The sequence below is a fragment of the Pseudochaenichthys georgianus genome, chromosome 7, assembly GCF_902827115.2.
Source record: "Pseudochaenichthys georgianus chromosome 7, fPseGeo1.2, whole genome shotgun sequence".
NCBI lineage: Eukaryota > Metazoa > Chordata > Actinopteri > Perciformes > Channichthyidae > Pseudochaenichthys > Pseudochaenichthys georgianus.
The window spans coordinates 2,623,633-2,647,821 of record NC_047509.1 but is presented as its reverse complement, the minus strand read 5'-3'; the positions used below and the strand labels follow the sequence as shown (position 1 = coordinate 2,647,821).

Below are 24,189 nucleotides of genomic sequence, written 5' to 3'. Positions count from 1 at the left end.
GTATGTGTGTTCAAAATGTAAGAAGTAGAAAGTACAGGTATTTGGGTTCAACATGTAAGAAGTAGAAAGTACAGGTATTTGTGTTCAACATGTGAGAAGTAGAAAGTACAGGTATTTGTGTTCAACATGTGAGAAGTAGAAAGTGCAGGTATTTGTGTTCAACATGTGAGAAGTAGAAAGTACAGGTATTTGAGTTCAACATGTAAGAAGTAGAAAGTACAGGTATTTGGGTTCAACATGTAAGAAGTAGAAAGTACAGGTATTTGTGTTCAACATGTAAGAAGTAGAAAGTACAGGTATTTGGGTTCAACATGTAAGAAGTAGAAAGTACAGGTATTTGTGTTCAACATGTGAGAAGTAGAAAGTACAGGTATTTGAGTTCAACATGTAAGAAGTAGAAAGTGCAGGTATTTGTGTTCAACATGTAAGAAGTAGAAAGTACAGGTATTTGAGTTCAACATGTAAGAAGTAGAAAGTACAGGTATTTGAGTTCAACATGTAAGAAGTAGAAAGTACAGGTATTTGTGTTCAACATGTGAGAAGTAGAAAGTACAGGTATTTGAGTTCAACATGTAAGAAGTAGAAAGTACAGGTATTTGTGTTCAAAATGTAAGAAGTAGAAAGTACAGGTATTTGGGTTCAACATGTAAGAAGTAGAAAGTACAGGTATTTGGGTTCAACATGTGAGAAGTAGAGAGTACAGCTGGCACACCTGTCCTCTCTCACCTGGTCTCTCTCACCTGTCCTCTCTCACCTGTCCTCTCTCACCTGGTCTCTCTCACCTGTCCTCTCTCACCTGGTCCCTCTCACCTGGTCCCTCTCACCTGGTCTCTCTCACCTGTCCTCTCTCACCTGTCCTCTCTCATCTGGTCTCTCTCACCTGTCCTCTCTCACCTGGTCTCTCTCACCTGTCCTCTATCACCTGTCCTCTCTCACCTGGTCTCTCTCACCTGTCCTCTCTCTCATCTGGTCTCACTCACATGGTCTCTCTCACCTGGTCTCTCTCACATGGTCTCTCTCACCTGGTCTCTCTCACCTGTCCTCTCTCACCTGGTCTCTGTCACCTGGTCTCTCTCACCTGTCCTCTCTCACCTGGTCTCTCTCACCTGTCCTCTCTCACCTGGTCCTCTCTCACCTGGTCTCTCTCACCTGTCCTCTCTCACCTTGTCTCTCTCACCTGTCCTCTCTCACCTGTCCTCTCTCACCTGGTCTCTCTCACCTGGTCTCTCTCACCTGTCCTCTCTCACCTGGTCCCTCTCACCTGGTCCCTCTCACTTGGTCTCTCTCACCTGTCCTCTCTCACCTGTCCTCTCTCACCTGTCCTCTCTCACCTGGTCTCTCTCACCTGGTCTCTCTCACCTGTCCTCTCTCACCTGTCTTATTGCACCTGGTCTCTCTCACCTGTCCTCTCTCACCTGGTCTCTCTCACCTGTCCTCTCTCACCTGTCCTCTCTCATCTGGTCTCTCTCACCTGTCCTCTCTCACCTGGTGTCTCTCACCTGTCCTCTCTCACCTGTCCTCTCTAACCTGTCCTCTCTCACCTGGTCTCTCTCACCTGTCCTCTCTCACCTGGTCTCTCTCACCTGGTCTCTCTCACCTGTTCTCTCTCACCTGGTCTCTCTCACATGTCCTCTCTCACCTGGTCTCTCTCACCTGGTCTCTCTCACCTGTCCTCTCTAACCTGGTCTCTCTCACCTGTCCTCTCTCACCTAGTCTCTCTCACCTGGTCTCTCTCACCTGTCCTCTCTCACCTAGTCTCTCTCATCTGGTCTCTCTCACCTGTCCTCTCTCACCTGTCCTCTCTCACCTGGTCTCTCTCACCTGTCCTCTCTCACCTGTCCTCTCTCACCTGGTCTCTCTCACCTGGTCTCTCTCACCTGTCCTCTCTCACCTGGTCTCTCTCACCTGGTCCCTCTCACCTGGTCTCTCTCACCTGTCCTCTCTCACCTGCCCTCTCTCATCTGGTCTCTCTCACCTGTCCTCTCTCACCTGGTCTCTCTCACCTGTCCTCTATCACCTGTCCTCTCTCACCTGGTCTATCTCACCTGTCCTCTCTCTCATCTGGTCTCACTCACATGGTCTCTCTCACCTGGTCTCTCTCACATGGTCTCTCTCACCTGGTCTCTCTCACCTGGTCTCTCTCACCTGTCCTCTGTCACCTGGTCTCTCTCACCTGTCCTCTCTCACCTGGTCTCTCTCACCTGTCCTCTCTCATCTAGTCTCTCTCACCTGGTCTCTCTCACCTGTCCTCTCTCACCTGGTCTCTCTCACCTGTCCTATCTCACCTGTCCTCTCTCACCTGGTCCCTCTCATCTGGTCTCTCTCACCTGTCCTCTCTCACCTGTCCTCTCTCATCTGGTCTCTCTCACCTGTCCTCTCTCACCTGTTCTCTCTCACCTGTCCTCTATCACCTGTCCTCTCTCACCTGGTCTCTCTCACCTGTCCTCTCTCTCATCTGGTCTCACTCACATGGTCTCTCTCACCTGGTCTCTCTCACATGGTCTCTCTCACCTGTCCTCTCTCACCTGTCCTCTCTCACCTGTCCTCTCTCACCTGGTCTCTCTCACCTGGTCTCTCTCACCTGTCCTCTCTCACCTGGTCTCTCTCACCTGTCCTCTCTCACCTGGTCTCTGTCACCTGGTCTCTCTCACCTGTCCTCTCTCACCTGGTCTCTCTCACCTGGTCTCTCTCACCTGTCCTCTCTCACCTGGTCCCTCTCACCTGGTCCCTCTCACTTGGTCTCTCTCACCTGTCCTCTCTCACCTGTCCTCTCTCACCTGGTCTCTCTCACCTGGTCTCTCTCACCTGTCCTCTCTCACCTGGTCTCTCTCACCTGTCCTCTCTCACCTGTCCCCTCTCACCTGGTCTCTCTCACCTGGTCTCTCTCACCTGTCCTCTCTCACCTGGTCTCTCTCACCTGGTCTCTCTCACCTGTCCTCTCTCACCTGGTCTCTCTCACCTGTCCTCTCTCACCTAGTCTCTCTCACCTGGTCTCTCTCACCTGTCCTCTCTCACCTGGTCTCTTTCACCTGTCCTATCTCACCTGTCCTCTCTCACCTGGTCCCTCTCATCTGGTCTCTCTCACCTGTCCTCTCTCACCTGTCCTCTCTCATCTGGTCTCTCTCACCTGTCCTCTCTCACCTGTTCTCTCTCACCTGTCCTCTATCACCTGTCCTCTCTCACCTGGTCTCTCTCACCTGTCCTCTCTCTCACCTGGTCTCACTCACATGGTCTCTCTCACCTGGTCTCTCTCACATGGTCTCTCTCACCTGTCCTCTCTCACCTGTCCTCTCTCACCTGTCCTCTCTCACCTGGTCTCTCTCACCTGGTCTCTCTCACCTGTCCTCTCTCACCTGGTCTCTCTCCCCTGTCCTCTCTCACCTGTCCTCTCTCACCTGGTCTCTCTCACCTGTCCTCTCTCACCTGTCCTCTCACCTGGTCTCTCTCACCTGTCCTCTCTCACCTGGTCTCTCTCACCTGTCCTCTCTCACCTGGTCTCTCTCACCTGGCCCCTCTCACCTGGTCTCTCTCACCTGGTCTCTCTCACCTGTCCTCTCTCACCTGGTCTCTCTCACCTGGTCTCTCTCACCTGGTCTCTCTCACCTGGTCACTCTCACCTGTCCTCTCGGTCTCTGTTTCAGTCCCAGAGTTCACGGAGCTGCCCAGTCAGCTGAAGGGTTACTCGATCCACACCCGGCTGTCCAAAGGTCCCCGAGGCTTCGGATTCAACATCGTGGGAGGAAGTCGACCCAGAGAGTTCCTGCAGGTGTACAGCGTCACACCTGGAGGACCACCAGCTCTGAGCACAGGTACTGACACTGTTAATACTGAGTGTCTACAGGTAGCGTCTACTACCTCTGTTCTTCATTCTACAGCTGCATCTTTGCTCAAAATAGATCAATAAGATAATTACAAATATGTATTTATTTGTACACTGATTGGAATGATGCGTGGGAGAACATTGTTTCCTGACTTGTGCAAGAATACAAATATTAAAAAGCAATAAACAGTTAATAAATAAGTAAATGAATAAATACATTAAATTAAATAAACACCACAGCATGAAAAAAAGTATAATCTCAAAATGAATGACTAAAATCTTAAAGGACAGATTACAAGGATTCAATTCCCTCTTGAAAACCCATCAGTCACTTTTTGGAACCTCAGCGCTCTACGGCTGTTTTACTTTTCTGCCTCGGCTAAAATCATCAAGGCACATTTATTTAGAATTTTGTTTCAATAAATCACTTCCTTGAACCTTTTTCCAGAAGACACTTTGGTTGCAGTCGAATAGTCCAACAATCAGCCTTGACCTCTGAGTGAAACGTCACGGGGTTAAGGGTTAGTGGATAGGAGAATTCAAAAGGACTTAGGAGAAGAGAGTGCAGTGCTTTAGGGAATCCGACTGCACTTTCACTATCCGACGTGTTTATGATGCGCCAGCGGACGTCATGAATGTGCGTCTGCTGCTGTGGGGTAACTATGGAAACCACAGTTTTCTATACAGCGGGCTACAACATGGATGTTCAATAAGAACGAGGGACTCATCTAGAGACTCTGCACCGTGCTCTGATGCTGCTGCTTTGCTTTATGAACGTGGATGTTACGTCCCCTCCTAACTAGCGGTACAAAGGGAAGTAACAAAACACCAAAAGAACCGGGCGAGAGAAAAAGGAGAGGAAACTGATCTCTGAAGCCACAAAGTGATGTTTTAATGGACAAAAGAAAAAGGGCTCACCAGCCAACTTGCAAAGCAAACAATACACAAAAAGGTAAACTGGAGCACGTCTCCTAACAATTCACAAGAACACAGGCCAGAGACAGAGACATGCTGCACACAATGCAGCCAGGGGAGAAGGAGAGAGGCCACTGCAGCCTTCCTCAGGTCCTTTATTGAGGCCCTGATTGGGGATTGGGAGCACCTGGGGGAGAGGCTGCACCTGGAGACAATGAGAGAGAGAGAGAGAGAGAGAGAGAGAGAGAGAGAGAGAGAGAGAGAGAGAGAGAGAGAGAGAGAGAGAGAGAGAAAAAAAAAAAAAAAAAAAAAGCACACACACAAGCACCAACTGCGGCACGTAACAGTGGACAACAGAGAAACTCTGGCTGAAGTCGAATAGTCCGTTTAGCTTAGGAACCTTCCTAACCGAGTGAAATGACCCGGAAGTCCCTCAGTGGCAGCCATGATAAGTGCCGTTCCAATTCTCTAGATCATAAGAAAGGAGGTTTCAAACTTCCTTTATAACCTCCTTTAGCTTAGGAACCACTGGACCTCCCTCACCGAAAGGAGAGGAGAAAATGCTGCCCCACAATGCATTGCTGCCGCAGCATTTGCCGTCACTCAACAGTCGGCCGTTCACGGAAACAACCGATTATGACCGAGAAATTATATCATGAAAGTTACGGTGCTTATTAAGCTTTTTAAAACGTATGTGGTAAGTTGCCAAAGTGCTTTGTTTTGAACGTTCATCAGTATTATAATCAAAAAGAGAAATATGAACATTAGTTTTTACTGAAATTATCAAATAAAGTCAACATTTCACAGTCTTTACTGAGCTGTGTGGGGTTTGTTCAACTTTTAAAAGATGTTTGAATGGTGATATACACAGTGATAGATGTTAAGGACTAACGTTTATAATAAATACATCTGTATTGATTTTAAGATCTTTTCATAGTTGATACAATCTTTGGATCATTTGTATTAATGTGGACCGGAGGGAGAGGGTGACGAGCATAAGTTTCACTTTCCTTTTTTATTTCAATTCCAACTTTGGTCCTGAAGAATATGTTTCTCTGTTGTCCACGTTCATAAAGCAAAGCAGCAGCATCAGAGCACGGTGCAGAGTCTCTAGATGAGTTTACAGTAGTCCCTCGTTCTTATTAAACATCCATGTTGTAGTCCGCTGTATAGAACACTGTAGTTTCCATAGTTACCCCACAGCAGCAGCAGACGCACATTATGACGTCCGCTGGCGCATCATAAACACGTCGGATAGTGAAAGTGCAGTCTGATTCTCTAAAGCACCGCAGTCTCTTCTCCTAAGTCCTTTTGAATTCTCCTATCCACTATCCCTTAACCCCGTGACGTTTCACTCAGAGGTCAAGGAATATGAGATGGGGTTAGAATTTAGGAGCTGATTTTTAAACTATTCGACTGCAGCCATATTCTTCATGACCAAAGTTGGAATTGAAATAAAAGAGGAAAGTGAAACTTATGCTCGTCACCCCTCATGTTGTGTGATGGCAAATGCTGCGGCCGCAAGGCATTGTGGGGCAGCATTTTCTCCTCTCCTTTCGGTGAGGGAGGTCCAGTGGTTCCTAAGCTAAAGGAGGTTACAAAGGAAGTTTGAAACCTCCTTTCCTTTCATCTTGAGAAGTCGAACAGCACTTGTCATGGCTGCCACTGAAGGACTTCCGGGTCATTTCACTCCGTTAGGAAGGTTCCTAAGCTAAACGGACTATTCGACTGCAACCTTTGACTTTCACAGCAGGATATCACAGCTGTGACTGATAACGTTAATGAGGTTCATGCAGCAGCCATTAATGATTTAATTAGTTCCCCTGTGAGAAGAGGTCAATAATGCCTGCTTAAGAAAGGTCAGTTCATTTAAGAAAAGGGCGTCCACATCTATAAGTAGTGTTACTGTTAGACATTAGACATTGTTATATATTAAGTACTAATTAGTTGTTATGAAATAGAGATTTAACTAGAAAATGCGTGCGAATGCTGTAAACTGTGAACATTTATGGCTGAAAATGCAGAAAAAGCTGAATATGTTATTAGCTGAATGGTAGCTGCTTTTAGCTACAAAAATGCAGAAAAAGCTTAATATTTAAAAGAAAAGGTTTAAAAAAAGGTATAAACAACAACATGTATAGCCTCGATGTCCTGAAATAGTTGAATAATGTAATAGTTGAATGGTTTCTGCAGTTGAAAATAGGCTGAAGGAGTTAAATATCAGATGTGAGTAGTAGTGAATGAATGTGTATTAAATGAGAAAAGAAAGTAAAAAGGCTTGGGAAAGCAGCAGAATATTTGAACTGCAAACTTTTGAACTAACTTGATGGTGAATTGTCTGTCGCCATGCCAACGGCATTTGATGACATCCCATAATACACTTAAATGGACTGGACTGTTAGCACACATGTGAAGTTTGAGCACTTTTTGAACATAGGAGTTATATATTACATTAGGAGGTTACATTACTCTCTCTCTTCTCTTGATCGCCCTCTCTCTCTTCTCTCTCTCTCTTCTCTTGATCACCCTCTCTCTCTTCTCTTGATCATTCATCATTGTGTGTGTGTGTGTGTGTGTGTGTGTGTGTGTGTGTGTGTGTGTGTGTGTGTGTGTGTGTGTGTGTGTGTGTGTGTGTGTGTGTGTGTGTGTGTGTGTGTGTGTGTGTGTGTGTGTGTGTGTGTGTGTGTGTGTGTGTGTGTGTGTGTGTGTGTGTGTGTGTGTGTGTGTGTGTGTGTGTGTGTGGCTCCAATCTGCACCATGACAACCAACTGCAGCACTGAGTCCCATAAGAATGCATTGAGGATTATATCTGATTATATCTGACAATTTTGCCACCTGTTCAAAAACTATGGCTCTTATAAAAACATTACCAGACCGTGAGCATCAGGGGACCCCAATGAACTGAAATATGTTGTTTTTTTGGGTTTTGTGTGTAAAATGTGGAGATGGGAGCAGTTTGTCTAAAGTGTACTTCTCTCTGCTCTGAAGAAAGATCCAGAACAATTTAACAGGGGAATCAATTGGGAGCTAGCTGGACTTTTTCTCTCTTCATGCCCTCAAGAGGCATTTTGTTTAAATGTTTTTCTTATTATTTTTTTTCCAACCTAGGAGAGGTTTTCCTACGTTTTTCATGAAAACATATGTCTGAGGAGTGTAGGGTTTGGGAATTATGGCAAGTTTAAAATATGTTTGGGGGAGAATTTCAGGCACTGCTGCACTCTGTTTTGAGATCAAAGCACTCTGGAGTTAACGAGCTGCTCCATCCGCTGTAATGTTAAAATCTGAAAAAGGCCTCTCTGCTAAGCTCCAAACTAAATTCAATATCTCAAAAAGTTTAAAAGATATCAAAAATCTGAATAGGAATTGAATAGCTGAAGGTCTTGTGATCATTTGAAAGTTTGAATGAAGTGTCTGGCTGAAAGTATGTGGAAGGAGATGCATTTGGCGCAAGGTGTAGGAAAACAGGATTTGAAGGCATCTCCCATTGACTTCAATGTTAAAAAAAGAGTTTAAAAAGCTGAATATTTCAAAAAGTATGAAATATTTTGAAAAAGTTGAAGGTTTCTCATCAATTGCTGAACAGGCTGAATAGTTTAATATTTGAATGGTTTCTGTAGCTGAAAATAAGCTGAAGTTATGGAGAGCCAAAGTATTGGCTGAAATAAGGGGAATAAAGATTCGAAGAACTATAGTGTACTACTATGTAATACTCACACTCTCTGGAGGGAGGATTATGTTGCTGTTTGAGTAAAATAAAGACCTGAGAAAATCGTAGACACAATCTCATGATCTACAGCTAATCCACATACACACACACGCACGCACGCACGCACACACACACACACACACACACACACACACACACACACACACACACACACACACACACACACACACACACACACACACACACACACACACACCCTTTAATCTAACCGACACACACAGCCTCCTTTCTCTCCCACACTGTCAGACCTGCTCAGGATAAATAGTCAGGAATGTAACACACACACACACACACACACACACACGCACACACACTGTGAAATCTCCTGGGAAAGAGAGCAGAGTTTCAACAGGCAGCAGAAAACTCCTGAACACTACAAGCTGCTCAACGGCAGAGACAAAATAATGGGGTATAGATAACATTTCACTCTTGAAGATGGAGGGACCTTTGGGATTTTAGCTTTTGCAGACCATTGACATGCACACAAACCTACACCAATACGCATTGACACGGCACAATGTTTGGGCTTTTATGTTGAACAATATTGGCTCGTTCACCTTTTACCTTAGATTGGTTTCAAATGAATACCAGACTGTTGAACTCAAGCACAACTAAACTCATGTTGGTCCCTTCACATCGTATCTAAGGTAGGGTACATTATTTAACACACGTACTCACCTGAATGCTGCGGATAGGTTTCCAAATGAACAGGTCCATCTACTGTAACCTTCAATCGACAACAAGTCTGCTGAAAATGTCCGATTATAATAAAGTCAGTCAATTAAATCAAAGTCAACTATTGTCAATCTTTCGGTTTGCTTACAGAGAGATCAAAATGCCGTTTCCCACAATCCCGAGGAATACAAATATGTATATAAACATATGTATATATACACTTGCACTATTTCTATTATATTCTATTGTATTGTATTTACTTGCACTATTGTATCTGTTTTATTGTGTTACTGTGACCTAAGAATGTAATTGCCATAACTACACTGTAGCTATGACAATAAAAGCCTTGAATATTGAAAACACAGATGCCGTAGACTGACTCTTACGGCCCGTCCACACTACAGCTTCGACAGCTTCAAAAACGGTTTCCAACGCGTCTGCCCATTCACTTTCAATGGGGTGACGTCATGTTGCCTCGCTTTTCGCCGAACTGAATTGTGGGTAGCAGAGCGGTCCGTCTCCGGCGTCAGAAGTTGAACAGTAGCCAGCGCCAGCCAATCAAATCCCGTTTCTGAAAATCTGACAGCTCAAGCCGTGGCCAATCAAACCGCGTCTAAGCTGGGAGAGATATCCCGCCGTTCATTTCTATATTTAAAAAAAAGATGGAGGAGAAACTAACTATCGCCGTAGAAAATCTCCCGGTTTTGTATGACCAGCCCCTCTTCACCTACCGGGATACAAACCGGAGGAACCAGGCATGGAGGGAGGTGGCAGAGACAGTGGGTGAAACTGGTAGGTTTTCGCCTGTTTGGGGAGTTTATATATATATTGCTCGCATAAAATCCCCGGGGTTTTTTGCTCTGTATGTCGGGGGCGGGAGATTCATGTGATTGGTTGTTGGTCGTGTTGCTTGAATAAAATCCTCAAGCTCCAGACACGCCCAGCTCCAAGCTTTTTTTTAAGCTGTAGTGTGGACGCTCCGTTCCTGTGTTTGTCGTGCAGCGGACATCCTGGTGTACATCAACGACAGCTGTGTGTTGGGCCGCTCCCATAAGGAGGTGGTGGAGATGCTGAAGACGGTGCAGATGGGTCAGAGTGTGGATGTGGTGCTGAGGAGAGGATACCCCATGCTCTACAACCCAGACGGGTGTCCCAAACAGAGTCTGGAGTCGGTATGTATTGTATTTAAAGGTCACCTATTATGCAAAATCCTCTTCTTCATGTCTCTTCTACATCAACATGTGTCCCCTCTTCTCCATGTCTGTTCTACATCAACATGTGTCCCCTCTTCTTCATGTCTGTTCTACATCAACATGTGTCCCCTCTTCTTCATGTCTCTTCTACATCAACATGTGTCCCCTCTTCTTCATGTCTCTTCTACATCAACATGTGTCCCCTCTTCTTCATGTCTCTTCTACATCAACATGTGTCCCCTCTTCTTCATGTCTCTTCTACATCAACATGTGTCCCCTCTTCTTCATGTCTCTTCTACATCAACATGTGTCCCCTCTTCTTCATGTCTCTTCTACATCAACATGTGTCCCCTCTTCTTCATGTCTCTTCTACATCAACATGTGTCCCCTCTTCTTCATGTCTCTTCTACATCAACACGTGTCCCCTCTTCTTCATGTCTCCTCTACCCCCCCGCCCCACACACCTTATCACCTGAATCTCCTCTAGAGCACCGTTGAGTTCTTTGTAACCAAATCTCTCTCAGAGGGGCGTGGGGAGGGGCTCCTTGATTTCATCTAAAGTAACAGACAGAGAATCAGCACTTTGGAAACAGGGCTGAAACAGAGGGGATTATGGGTAATGCTGCAATGATCTGAAAAACAGTATAATAGGGGACCTTTAACACTGTTTGATTCACTAACCGTGTGTTTGTTTTTTTAACCCTATTTTACAGCCGCAGACCCCCAGCGAGCCTTCGAACCCCCTCAATGTGAGGCTGGCACACCTCACTTACAGTCGAACGCTGGACGCCAATGGCAGTGCGCCAGGTCAGAAATATGACATGCTTTGTTTGCCAGACACTCAGGTTGTAATGCACTAGTTAGAGAAGCTGAAGACAAAAGGGGAAAGAATTGAAAGAAATCTTGAAATATATATTCCAGATATGGAACCTTCCTTACATTAACGCATTCAAACAACAAATAAATGTCATATTTAAATCAAGTTTTCTACAGTTTTCCCCGTTACAGGTCTTTTTTTTAATTATCTCTCCTTATCAACTCCTAATAGTTGCATAAAGTGTTTGAAAACAAGCATTAATTCGCTTCCTCTTCCAATTCTCTCAAAATGTGGTTACAATTTTGATGGAAATCTCTAACACCTTAAACCATTACAAAACTAAATTCAAAGAAATCGTTTGTACTCTACCGAAACTGGCCTCTTTATTTGAGTTTGTTTTCTAAGTCATATCCAGTCAATCATCTACATAAGATCGCATTAGGGGTGTAACGGTATCCGTATTCGTCCCGTACCGTCACGGTTCGGACGTCACGGTTCGGACGTCACGGTTCGGCACATGCAGTCACACGGCGAATACGCCTTTTTTTTTTACGAGTGGGAAAACAGTCTGTCATTCAGGGCAGCATCCACTTCACTATATATAATCCAGGGGGCGGTATTGCGCCTAAAAGCTGTTTGCCAGACGCCCTTAAACAACAAATGAAGAACAAGAAGAAACAACAACAAAACGAACAAAATACAAGAAGAAGAAAAGTTAGTATGGTGAGTTCAGATAACACACAGGAGCTAGAACCCACCTGCTTCTTTTAAATCTGCTGTGTGGGAACATTTCGGGTTCCCTGTGGACTACAATAACGATGAAGTGTGCGAGTGGTGGATCGGACGAGGACGGTGTGTCGGCGTTGTTCGATAGCGGTGCGGTATGCTAATAGAAAAAACACGGCAAACATGCTAAATCATGTCAGAAGGCATCACCCAGATTTGCCAATCACCGGAGCGCGGCAAAAGACAACAGCTGTTCAACAGCTGATCCCCGCTGTTTTTAAGAAGCCAAGAGACATGAGAGCCGAGAGACCAAAATAAATAACGGAAGCTTTTGGCATGTTTTTCAACAACTATGCGCTCTTAAAACACTTTCTTATTATTTATGATGTAATATTTTCAAGACATTCTTTTTAGTTTTACAGCTTGATGAAACCTTTTTGTTTGACATCAGCCATTATAGATAATATGGCCATCTGAGTGTGTATGGTTTGTTTTTAACTGTTTAATACAGTTAATTATTCAAAATGTCAGAGTTCCTTATTTTGAGACTGAAACTTGCACACTGTTGCTTTTTCTTGTTGTACCGAACCGTGACCCCCAAACCGAGGTACGAACCGAACCGTGACTTCTGTGAACCGTTACACCCCTAGATCGCATTAATCTGGTTTTATCTATACACATTTTTTCTTCTGTTTAACGATTACACACCTGTTTAATGAGAATTGCAAACGTGCACTTTAAACTCCTTCATATATCCTTTTAGTATCTGTCAGTATTTTAACTTTAGTGATTATCAATAATTCACCTGTCTTACCAACTCTTTCGCTCTAAAATGCAGGACTGGGTCACACCCTGCCCTCCTACGCTCAGCCAATGACAAACGGTCTGACAGGCCCCCCCCACCCCGACTCTCTCGGACCCCCCACTGGGTCCCCCCCCCCTCCCAGACAGGATACCGGCCTCCAATCACAGCGACTCTGATGGCGGGATTTCCAACGCTGGGACACGAAGGTGAGGATGTGTATTTTGTAAATTGTGTAATTTTTTTATCTTTTAAGCATGCTTCTTAGTTCACATTAACAGCTGTAACAAATGTAAATGTCCCCTCTGTGGGACGAATAAAGGTATTCTGATTCTGAAAGGAGGGTAGCAGTATGAGCACTAGCATTATTAGCAATAGTAGTGTTAGCAATAGCAGTGTTAGCATTAGTAGTGTTAGCAATAGCAGTGTTAGCAATAGTAGTGTTAGCAATAGCAGTGTTAGCAATAGTAGTGTTAGCAATAGTAGTGTTAGCAATAGTAGTGTTAGCAATAGTAGTGTTAGCAATAGCAGTGTTAGCAATAGTAGTGTTAGCAATAGTAGTGTTAGCAATAGCAGTGTTAGCAATAGTAGTGTTAGCAATAGCAGTGTTAGCAATAGTAGTGTTAGCAATAGCAGTGTTAGCAATAGTAGTGTTAGCAATAGCAGTGTTAGCAATAGTAGTGTTAGCAATAGCAGTGTTAGCAATAGTAGTGTTAGCAATAGTAGTGTTAGCAATAGTAGTGTTAGCAATAGTAGTGTTAGCAATAGCAGTGTTAGCAATAGCAGTGTTAGCAATAGTAGTGTTAGCTAACATATCACATTAAAGGAACGTTTTATAAAAAAACGTTCTGTCATCTCAGGCCTTAATAACATCCTCAAAACATCCTCTGAATGTTGCAGTAAAAACGTTATGTCTTAGTTAACCTTAAACCTTATAATAAATATCCTAAAAAGGTTCTTTGAATATCAGATTAAAACGTTTCTTTAATACATTATTAGAACCTGTAGGTAACGTTAGCAAAGTTGTTTGCTATTGTATGACACGCTAAAAAAAGCACTTGCAATAGCAAGGAAAGCATTATTGCTATGAGAGCACATAGGCTTATAATATAATAAGTAATTAAGTAAGTGTGTTTATGGAGACATATAATGCAAATAATTGTTATACATTAAGTTCGTACCATGAACGGAACGAATAAAAATGAAATGAAATATATGAAAATTAATAACTTCTTTTGTATGAAATATCTGTTTTCTGCCTCCAGTCGCAGGTCTTCTCTAATTCGCTACAGCAGCAGCACTCTCCCCGCCCTCTCGTCCTCCTCCCTCCTCCACCATCAGAGCTCCAAGTCTTCAGAGAGCGACTTATCAACGTCAACGCTCCCCATCTCCTCCTCCACTCTCCCTCTCTCCTCCTCCTCCTCCCACACTCTGTCCAAACTCCCTCTCTCTCAGCCAGAGTTGGGTCTACTGCTCCAAAACTCCACCAGCCCCACCACCACCACCCCCATCACCTCCTCCTCCTCCTCCTCCACACCTCCTGGAGTTCCGGTTCAGCGCCCAGCGATGCCTCAGACCTCCGTCGCCCTCACCCCACCCAGAGACGTCCCATTCTGCGGCTTCAACGGCTGTCCGGCCAATCACCAAACCCCCTCTCCGAGCTCCAGAGGAAACCCAGGGTTGGCGCTCCCTCTCGGGGCCGTTTCCCCCGGGTCGGCTCCTAGTGGAGAACTCGTCCCGGTGGCCCTCGGGCGCAGCGAGAGCGGAGGGATCGGGTTCAGTGTGACGGCGGGGGGGCAGGGGGGTCAGTTCGCCGTGGTGAGGAGGGTCTGGGATCGAAGGCACTGCCCCTCGCTACAGGCAGGCGACACTATAGTGAAGATCAACGGAGCAGATGTGCAGAGCCTCAGCTTCTCTCAGGTAATGGGGCGTGTGGCGCAGTGGGTGGTGCGTTGGTGTTCGGATCAGGGGAGCACAGGTTCAAACCCCACTGCAGTCAGCATGTCGTTGTGTCCCTGAGACACTTCACCCCAAATTGCTCCTGTGGGGATTTTATCCACAGTATTGAGTATGTAAGTCGCTTTGGATAAAAGCGTCTAACAAGTGACATGTAATGTAATAGATTATTACACCAACAGGCAAACAATCAGAGTCAAGGTATTCTCAGAAAGCTTCCCTCTCATTGAAGAAGAAGACGTACTTTATTAATCCCTCACACGGACATTTCCTTCTACGCTCCGTTGTGCACACATTACACACAGGGGAGGATTTACATGCACATGCAGAAAGAAGAGGTGGCAGAGCAGAGAGGCTGCCAGTTATCCGGCGCCAGGGAGCAGTTTCGAGGTTAGGTGCCTTGCAGTAGACAAAAGGCGTTGCTATAGCAACACGTCAAGTTTGTTTTCACGCAAAATCAATAGCGCGAAAAGGGGTGGGGTCAATATGACCCACTTGGCGGAAATAGGTATAAATGGCAATTTTTTTGCCGATTTCTTCAATCTGACTTCATATTGACCATTTTTAACAACATGGGGTGCTACATAACACACTTTCAGGAAAAGTCACGGACTGGGAGACTTTAATATGTTATTGAAAAAAAGTTACATACAATAAAAAACAGCTCTGGGACAAATTGACCCGATTGGCGGTTCTAGTGTTAAGGGCACCTCTCCAGCTACCAGCTCACTCCATATCTTGTTGTGGGTCCGATGGCAGGAATGGTGATGGTCCAATTACAATGCCCACCAATCACTGAGGCATGTTTCTGCAAATGGTGCATTCACACCAGAGCAAAACCAAGATTCACTCTGCGTTATTCGAGCGAGTTTCACCGAGGGGATCATTTGTGTTTTAGTCGCATCACTCAAAGTAGACCAGGCAGAGCTTATCTCCATGTAGATACCAACAACGACAACAAAGTTAACATATTCTGCCGTTATTTAACTGTATGCCTGGGTCGTCATGTCCGGTGTTTACGCACCGTAATTCAGAGAGTGTGCCAGTGTAAAATTGACGAGGAGAACTTTTGGTAAGTCCACATATCTGCAGACCCTCAATTCATTGTGCTGTGAAATTAAAACACAGGGGTCAAAGGTGAAGCCAAAAGGTAAACAATGAGGATATTTAGCATGGCATAAAGTATGTTGCGTGCTACATTTATAAAACAGCTGCATCACACTACACAACCTTAGAGTGGCAAAGAAAAAGCAGTAAAGTAGTTCCTAAGTGATGTTTTTCAAAGCATCCTTTTTCTTCTTCAAGCCCAAGATCCAGGAAGTCATTGACAATATGTATTTTAGTTCTCTTATTAAGCTTTTGTTTTTCACGGTAGCTAGTCAGAGGACAATGGCATTAGCTGGGTTGAACTGGCATCGCACTGGGTGGTACCAGGATGTTGTTTTCCTTTCACAATGAATGGCACATGGTCATGCCTCCAGTGGTTGAGTCTGACAGTTCAAAGATAAGATGCACACAGGAAGCTATGAAAATGCCATTTAAACACATTGAAACCATAACAATTGGTGCATTTCCTTCCTCAGGTCCAAAGAACCCTGCAGGAACACACCAAACAGGGAGAGGTGGTGCTACTGGTCTACAGAGGAGGTACAACTTAAACACAATATCATTTCAATATCATATCTCAAAGGCGTGTGTGTGTGTGTGTGTGTGTGTGTGTGTGTGTGTGTGTGTGTGGTGTGTGTGTGTGTGTGTGTGTGTGTGTGTGTGTGTGTGTGTGTGTGTGTGTGTGTGTGTGTGTGTGTGTGTGTGTGTGTGTGTGTGTGTGTGTGTGTGTGTGTGTGTGTGCGCGCGCGTGCGTGCGTGCGTGTTTATTTTTAAGATTATTTTAACATCTCATTTTATTTTAAATGTAAATCCCCTTTCTTCAAACCTACCATTGTGCAATTTACACTTTATTTTTACGACTTATTTACACTGTTGATGTTACTGGCTCCTTCAATACTTTTGTATGTTCACTTACTTGTCTTAAAATACTTCAACTTATTGTTTTACCATGGTTTAATCATTTGTTTTATATAATATGTAAGTCTACTATTTTTTACTTTTGCCCATTTATATTGCCACTTGTTGGGGTGTTCCCTTTCCCTTTCCTGATTTAATAGGTTTTAGTTCATGTAAATGCTAGAATACAAAACGTCCCTCCATAAAATTAGGTATATGTCTCCTCTTTAATAACTTTCTCTCTCTCTCTCGCAGGTCCGATGTCTTCCCCAGCCGTCACCCCAAATCTCTACAAGACCCTCCCCTCCCCACACAGCCTGGCCACTCCTTCCTCCTCCTTCCCCCCAACTTCAGCCGACTTGCCTTCCCCATCCACGGGTGCCTTGCTGGGGGGCGTCCCCCCACTCAGCCAGGCTGGCGTGGCCCTGGAGGGTCCTCAGGAGGGGCACCTAGCAGCCATAGGGACCCACCAAGGTAACTACCCAGAAACAGAATCAGAATACCTGTATTCGTCCCGCAGCGGGGACACTTACAGCGTTAAAGCAAAAGTGACAAAGCAGATAAAAGGCAAGCAATAATAAAGTAGCGAACATGGAACATATAGAGAAAAAGGACACATTAGTAATGCAAAATAAAAGACAAATAAGTGCTAACAACATTTAAATAGCTAAGTGAACATTTTAAAGGGGACCTATCGTGCAAAATGCACTTTATGATGTCTTTTATACATCAACATGTGTCCCCGGTGAGTCAGGGAACTGACAAAGCGTCAGAAAATAAAACCCTCTCTCTTTCCCTCCGTACCCAAATCTCTAAAAACGGGGGAACAACGGAGCTGATCCAGATTTGCTGCCGATATGACGTAATATCTGAAATGTGGGCTGGCTTTACACCAGCGGCCCAATCAGAAACAATGCCCGACTGTTTTGGACGTAATATGGTCTTTGTTTACATTAGCATCGCTAACACTCAGAGCTAACCTGTACTGGAGAGCATGTGTGTGAAGAAGCAGGAAGTAAAAAAAGGAGAATTGCCAATAAAAGTGTATGTATTGCACAATGCAGATGTATTGCACACATTCCCAACAGTCTGTATTTCCCCCTTGAACGACTCCTTCTGTCTCCTCCTCCTTTCTCTATAAATCTGACTCCACTTTATGTTTCCCAGGGGCCCCTCCTGCGCAGACGCCTAACGGGCCCCCAGCCTCGGCCCTCATCCAGAGCACCAGCTTCCTGGACTCAGTTCCTGTGACGCTAACCTTAGAGCCGCGGGACTTATTGGGCGTAGAGGAGAGCGCCGGCGGGCCTCCCCCCAGCAGAGGGGGAGGAGCGATGGGAGCGATAGCAAAGGATGGAAGAGGAGGAGTAAAGACGTTGGAGGTGGAGCTGAGGAGGAGGTCGGGAGAAGGATTCGGATTCGTCATCGCCTCTCAGGAAGTGAACGGGGGTGAGTTCCCATCACATAAAAAATTAGACAACAGCAATTACTTACAAAACATACAAAATATACAAAATGCAGAATACAGAATACATGTAAGCTAAAAATACTAGTACCCATCACTTTTTAAGTCACGGCTGTTGCGCTTTTTTACATGGTGGTCCCTAAATGTCATATTATCTGATCAATCAGAGAAACTATGTGGTTCCTTCCGATCACACTTTTTTAAAGCTCTTTTGCAATCGAGGGAAAAGGTGGATTTGTTAAATAAAATCTTGGAATATGGAAGAAAAAGTCTGCAGGCTTTAAATGTATGAATTTGATTAGGCAAATTGCGACAAAGTGCGATGGAAACATAGTGAGTAAATGATGACTCACATCAGGCATGAGCTTCAATAAAGCCTGAAGAGACACATATTCTCCTCATTGCTCCAAATGTCATATTTTCATCCAGATTTTATATTGCTTTTTTCATTAAAAATATGATATAAAGTAGCAGAAAATAAGCATAAGCATGAATAGTGCTGCGTACCGGTACGCCGAACCGGTACTGGACTTGTAAAAAGTTTCGGTTCAAGTCCGGTTTAAAACCGGAACGTCAGGAACCGGTACTTGGACTCGCAAAAAAACTAGCACTTACGTATATTCTGGTGTCTGTGGTTATTTAAACATTCCCTGATAAACATTATTCAGCGTCAATAAATGAGTGCTAATCCCAGTGTGCTCAGTGTACAACATCACATGTCATTTCACCTTCGATTTACGGTTTGAAAACGTAGAATTTCGCCACATGCTAATGCTAACCGGAAGTGAAGAATTTTCAGAATAAAAGTTTTAAGTTAATAGTGTGAACTTTCGGTTTTTTTCAGAATAAAAGTGATTTAAATTAGTGTTTTTAATTCAAAATTACGCCATATCAACATTGATTTTAATTTCTAACAGTATGTATTGTAGAGTGTAGAAAATACATGGTGCACAGACAGTACAGTACACTCTGACTGTACAGTCACTAGAGTGTAGCCTATACTGTATATTAGGCGTGTAACAGTGTGATGCGTATAGTCTACTCTACACTCTACCTTTCAGCAACGTTTTAGGGATTTAGGCTCAGTCAGCTCAGGGACTGTTTGGTTACTTTAGTTTGGTAAATGAAATAAATGTTTGAACTTTGTAGTAGTTCACTGTAGTTGCTGTCATAAGTCATTTGTAGACTAAGTGGCACATTTGTACTTTGTAGAGAAATGTAGACACAAGTTGGAAGGGAGCACAATAAACCTGATGAGTTTGAATTTGAGTTGATTATGAGTTAATTTTCAATTGATAATTAGCTCACAATAAGTTCACTTTAGTTACTCACACAACTTGACACAAGCCATGGGTTCAGGTCCGGACTTATAAGTCCGGACCTGAACCTGAACCTCTGGACTTGAGTCCGGACCTGAACCTGAATGTGAGTCCAGGTACGCAGCACTAAGCATGAACCATTTGTCAATAGAGTGGATATTTTTGAAGAAAAAAAAAAGATCTCATGCAGATGTTGTTTTAAACAATTTCACTGTTGCAGAAAAATGCCAGATATTGGAATAAAACCACAAGATTTGTGTTATTGCTAAATTGATTTGCTGGTGCAAGCAAGGATGTCATCACTCCGTCCTTTCTTGTTCTGTGATGTTCTGTTCAAATATGCATCTCATTAAGTTTAAGGCTTGGCTAATGCAAATATTGAATAGATGGAGGGGAGTCACGGGAGGCTCAAAATACCTGATAAAGTCTCTGTTAACTTTGATTGTGAAAAAGGAGAAACACGTAGAGTTGTTTGAGTTGATTAGAGTATTAGTTAGGAGTGTTATTGCTGTTGTTTTAGATCAGGGGTGGGGAACCTCCGGCCTCCGGGCCGTATACGGACCACGAGAACATTTGGTACAGCCCTCGAGGTAATTTATAAACACATGCAAAAAAGAAAACAATTTAAGAAATCTAGACCGCAAAATAATTAAACAAGCGAGTGCCTGTTTTTCCTGGCCAAGGTCAGGGTCCTTGAACACAACACGAGCCGAACGTGTCATCACGTGGTATATGTCTCGACTGACAGGGGTGCAGTTCTGACGGAGAGCACCAGAACTTCACGAACTGCAGTACCCATAAGGAGCCGTACACATACCGCAGTTTCTGCGTGTCTGTGTCTTTAGTTGAAAGCCCAGTGGCGATCTGCTCATCTGTCATACTGATCAATAACTGTGTTGTTATTAGCATCTGGTTAGCTAGCTATGCTAACGAATATAAGAAGATTTTTCTCCAACCAGTGAGGTAAAGGCACATCTTTATATGATCATTATAGTTATAAAAAAATAAGAGAATAAAGAAAACAGGTATAAAAGACTATATGACAGTAAAACAAAGTTGTTATTAATAAACAACGGCCCCTCGGAGGATGTCAACATTGAAATGGCCCTTGAGAGGAAAAAGGTTCCCCACCCCTGCTTTGGATCAAACTGCACTGCAAACCAGTCTTTGAAAATACTTCTAAAAGTCTTCTTGTGTATAGTAAGTAAGAACACAAGTGTTGGTGTCGGGACGGACTCTAAATAAATCCACAGGATGTTGTTTGTTCATAATGTGGCTGTAATGACGCCTGCAGCCTCTAGGGGGCGCTGACAGCTCTCTGTATGTGTGCGTTCACAGTTAACATGGTTGATTAAAGCAGCAGCTGAGCTTCTGTGTCTGTTCCACTGAATCAGCTTCATTCAGGTGGAAGAACACCGAGGTTTACAGCACGGTTAAAGAGACCTCAAACGCATCGCCTCCTCTGAAACATAAACAATAATCTCCTCTCTGTGTGTGTGTGTGTGTGTGTGTGTGTGTGTGTGTGTGTGTGTGTGTGTGTGTGTGTGTGTGTGTGTGTGTGTGTGTGTGTGTGTGTGTGTGTGTGTGTGTGTGTGTGTGTGTGTGTGTGTGTGTGTGTGTGTGTGTGATCTGCACTCAGTTAGCCACGCCTCCCTTCCAGCTGTCTCCCTCTCGCTCTGACTCCAGCTCACTCTCAGTATTGCTTGTTCGCTTTCAGAAGCAAAACCTGCCTCACACACAGAGACAGGTGTGCAGAGAGACAGGTGTACAGAGAGACAGGTAGACGGACAGACAGGTAGCTTCTGGTTTCTGCTCTGTGTCTACTCTGTTCATCATGTTGGAGCGACTGCAGTCCGCTCTGAAAACTGTGAAGGACTCCAAACGTAAGTTTCTCAGCACGTGTGTGTGTGTGTGTGTGTGTGTGTGTGTGTGTGTGTGTGTGTGTGTGTGTGTGTGTGTGTGTGTGTGTGTGTGTGTGTGTGGTGTGTGTGTGTGTGTGTGTGTGTGTGTGTGTGTGTGTGTGTGTGTGTGTGTGTGTGTGTGTGTGTGTGTGTGTGTGTGTGTGTGTGTGTGGTGTGTGTGTGTGTGTGTGTGTTCCGGGGGACCACCAGAGGTTCAAGGTCCTTATGGGGTCAGTGACAATTTTCAGATCATTCAGTAGAATAATCATTGTGTAAAGAATGTGTATTTATTTTACAAATATTTACGTTTTTAAATGATTAATAATGCTTTTTAATTGAGCACATCTTTAACTCTTAAAAGCTGCAAATATGTTTAAGACTGTCTAACATTACTAAATTATTAGATAAAAAGGCTATGTTAAATTATTCCAAGGGACAGTACATAAGGGAGTCCTGGGTTTATGCTCTATTTTGTGTGGTTCTGAGCTCGACTAAAGAAAAATATTCACTCAACTTAAGGCACTATTATTTTGCGTCATGTTATTTTGATTTAATTTAACACTAAATATTTTACTAGGTATTGGAAACATCATGATTTCACTCTAATATCTATTTTATATTGCTTTAAAAACACCTCCTTAATTGAACAAGATCACATCATAATAACATGATATCCTGATCACACCTGACTGCATGTTGTTAACTTAGCATCATGTGATATCAGCTAATAAAAGCTAGCATCTAACTTCAACATTGTTGTAGTTTCAGTAGGTAACTACACAACACATGGCATTAAAACTACTCACTACAATAATTATATACTGTACAAGTACATGTGACATTACTGCATAATGTATTAAAAAATGTTTGGTCAGATAAAAAAATAATAATTAATGAATGTATTGCCCTAACCCTATTCCGTAGAAATACCTTCAATCCATGCTTTGAAAAATATAAAACGAGATGCCTAACTTTTTCAGCCAATTAAAGTTATATGAATATCCTCCTTCAAAACATTTACACAAAGGATCTTAAGTTGTGTCCACAAAGTTAAATGCTCTTACATGTATTCATTAGTGATATGACTATAACCTAATTTGACGATCGTAAAAGGAGCCATTCCTCATATAATTTTCTTTTAAAACTTGAAGTACATTTTGCTTTCAACAGTTTTGTACTTTCTGTTTAGGGAGATTTAAATGTATAACTTAAACACTGGCATTTCTACGTGTACTCAAGTAAATGATTGGTACTTTCTCTTCCTCTATCAGGGTCTTTTACGACACTATTTGTTTATCTTCGGCATGTCAAACCTACGTAAATTCACGTTCCCTCTTTTCTCATTTCTATCCGACTTCCCCTCCTCCTCCTGCATCCTTATCAGCACTCAGGAATGTCTTAAATGGTTTCACCTCATTGAAACCGTGTGTGTGTGTGTGTGTGTGTGTATGTGTGTGTGTGTGTGTGGTGTGTGTGTGTGTGTGTGTGTGTGTGTGGTGTGTGTGTGTGTGTGTGTGTGTGTGTGTGTGTGTGGTGTGTGTGTGTGTGTGTGTGTGTGTGTGTGTGTGTGTGTGTGTGTGTGTGTGTGTGTGTGTGTGTGTGTGTGTGTGTCAGTAATAACCAGGTCAGTCGAGCAGCAGCTGGTTTCACCGTGACTATCGGTGGATTTACATGTATGAAGGACAAAGTGTTTAGTAGATTAAAACACGAGAAGACATTTTCCTGATAAAACTAATCGCTATGTGACGTAATGTTGTAACAGCTCTGCTTTCCATCTAGTTAAATAGCTCTTGTAAAAATGATCTCCTGTGAGTTTTCTGTCGCACTGCATTAAACAGATATGTCTAAATCTGTGCAGATTAAATATAGAACGTGTGTAAGTGTGTGTACACGGGTCAGATACCATCAGGGGAGAATTAGTAAACATGCTTTTGTGTTTTTAGTGAGCTAATCCTTTAAGAGGAGTGCACTTTGGCCCAGGCTGCAGCTCACGGAAGAATTATAGAAATGAGTAAATACGATTATTTCCAGAGAGAAAACAGCTTTAGGGCCGTCATGGTGGAGACACTGTTTATATGACTCAATTTAATAGCTTCGATGATAAAGTTAAATACAACTGGGTTAAAGCTTTATGTTGAAGACTTTTATTTGAAAGTTATTTTTCGTTATTTATTTTCGTATTCTTATCACTTTGGTTTTGATGTATAAGTAAGTTTTAAAACCGACTTCAATTGTTTCCATTCAACCCTCCTATTGTCTTCGGCCCCCCTTACTTTGGTGTTCGCGGTCAAATTTGACCGGTCCTGTTTTAACTGCTATTACATTAACACAAAAAACATTCATCTTCACCACATTTTATTTAACACCCTTTCAAACTGTACATATTGTATCAGAGTACTGGTACACATGAACAACTGCAGTAAATATACAAAGAATAGACACTGAACATGTATTGCGTGTGCCAGGTGTGTGTGTGTGTGTGTGTGTGTGTGTGTGTGTGTGTGTGTGTGTGGTGTGTGTGTGTGTGTGTGTGTGTGGTGTGTGTGTGTGTGTGTGTGATCTGATCCAGATAGTTACTAATTCCTTTTCTTTATGTTTGAGCGGGAACACCATGGGTGTTACAAAGTTGACTAAATCATCCAAAAGTGGTGATCAGCAATTGTATATGTTCAAATGTCTGCTGTGAAGGATATCATGAAGCCTGAATGCAATCGAATGTAAAACTAAAAAGTTATGGTTGATGAAAGTAGTCCCGAAGACAACAGGAGGGTTAAATAGTATTTTTTGATTTCACTGTTTTTGTATTTCTTCAGTAAAAACAGTTTTAATGACGCTGAATGCTTTTTGTTAGTTTTACGCAAAGCTAACGTTG

At 43.4% G+C, this 24,189-nt stretch overlaps 1 protein-coding gene across 1 annotated transcript in view; it reads left to right on the top strand.

The window, feature by feature from the left end:
- Positions 1–24,189, top strand: part of LOC117449871 (membrane-associated guanylate kinase, WW and PDZ domain-containing protein 3-like) — a 91,238-nt gene that overhangs the window by 46,442 nt on the left and 20,607 nt on the right. The window contains 9 exon segments of the mRNA XM_034087774.2: positions 3,642–3,809; positions 10,140–10,309; positions 11,044–11,137; positions 12,712–12,767; positions 12,769–12,884; positions 13,941–14,595; positions 16,215–16,278; positions 16,891–17,109; positions 17,803–18,081. Of these exon segments, the coding sequence (XP_033943665.1) occupies positions 3,642–3,809; positions 10,140–10,309; positions 11,044–11,137; positions 12,712–12,767; positions 12,769–12,884; positions 13,941–14,595; positions 16,215–16,278; positions 16,891–17,109; positions 17,803–18,081 (1,821 nt within the window).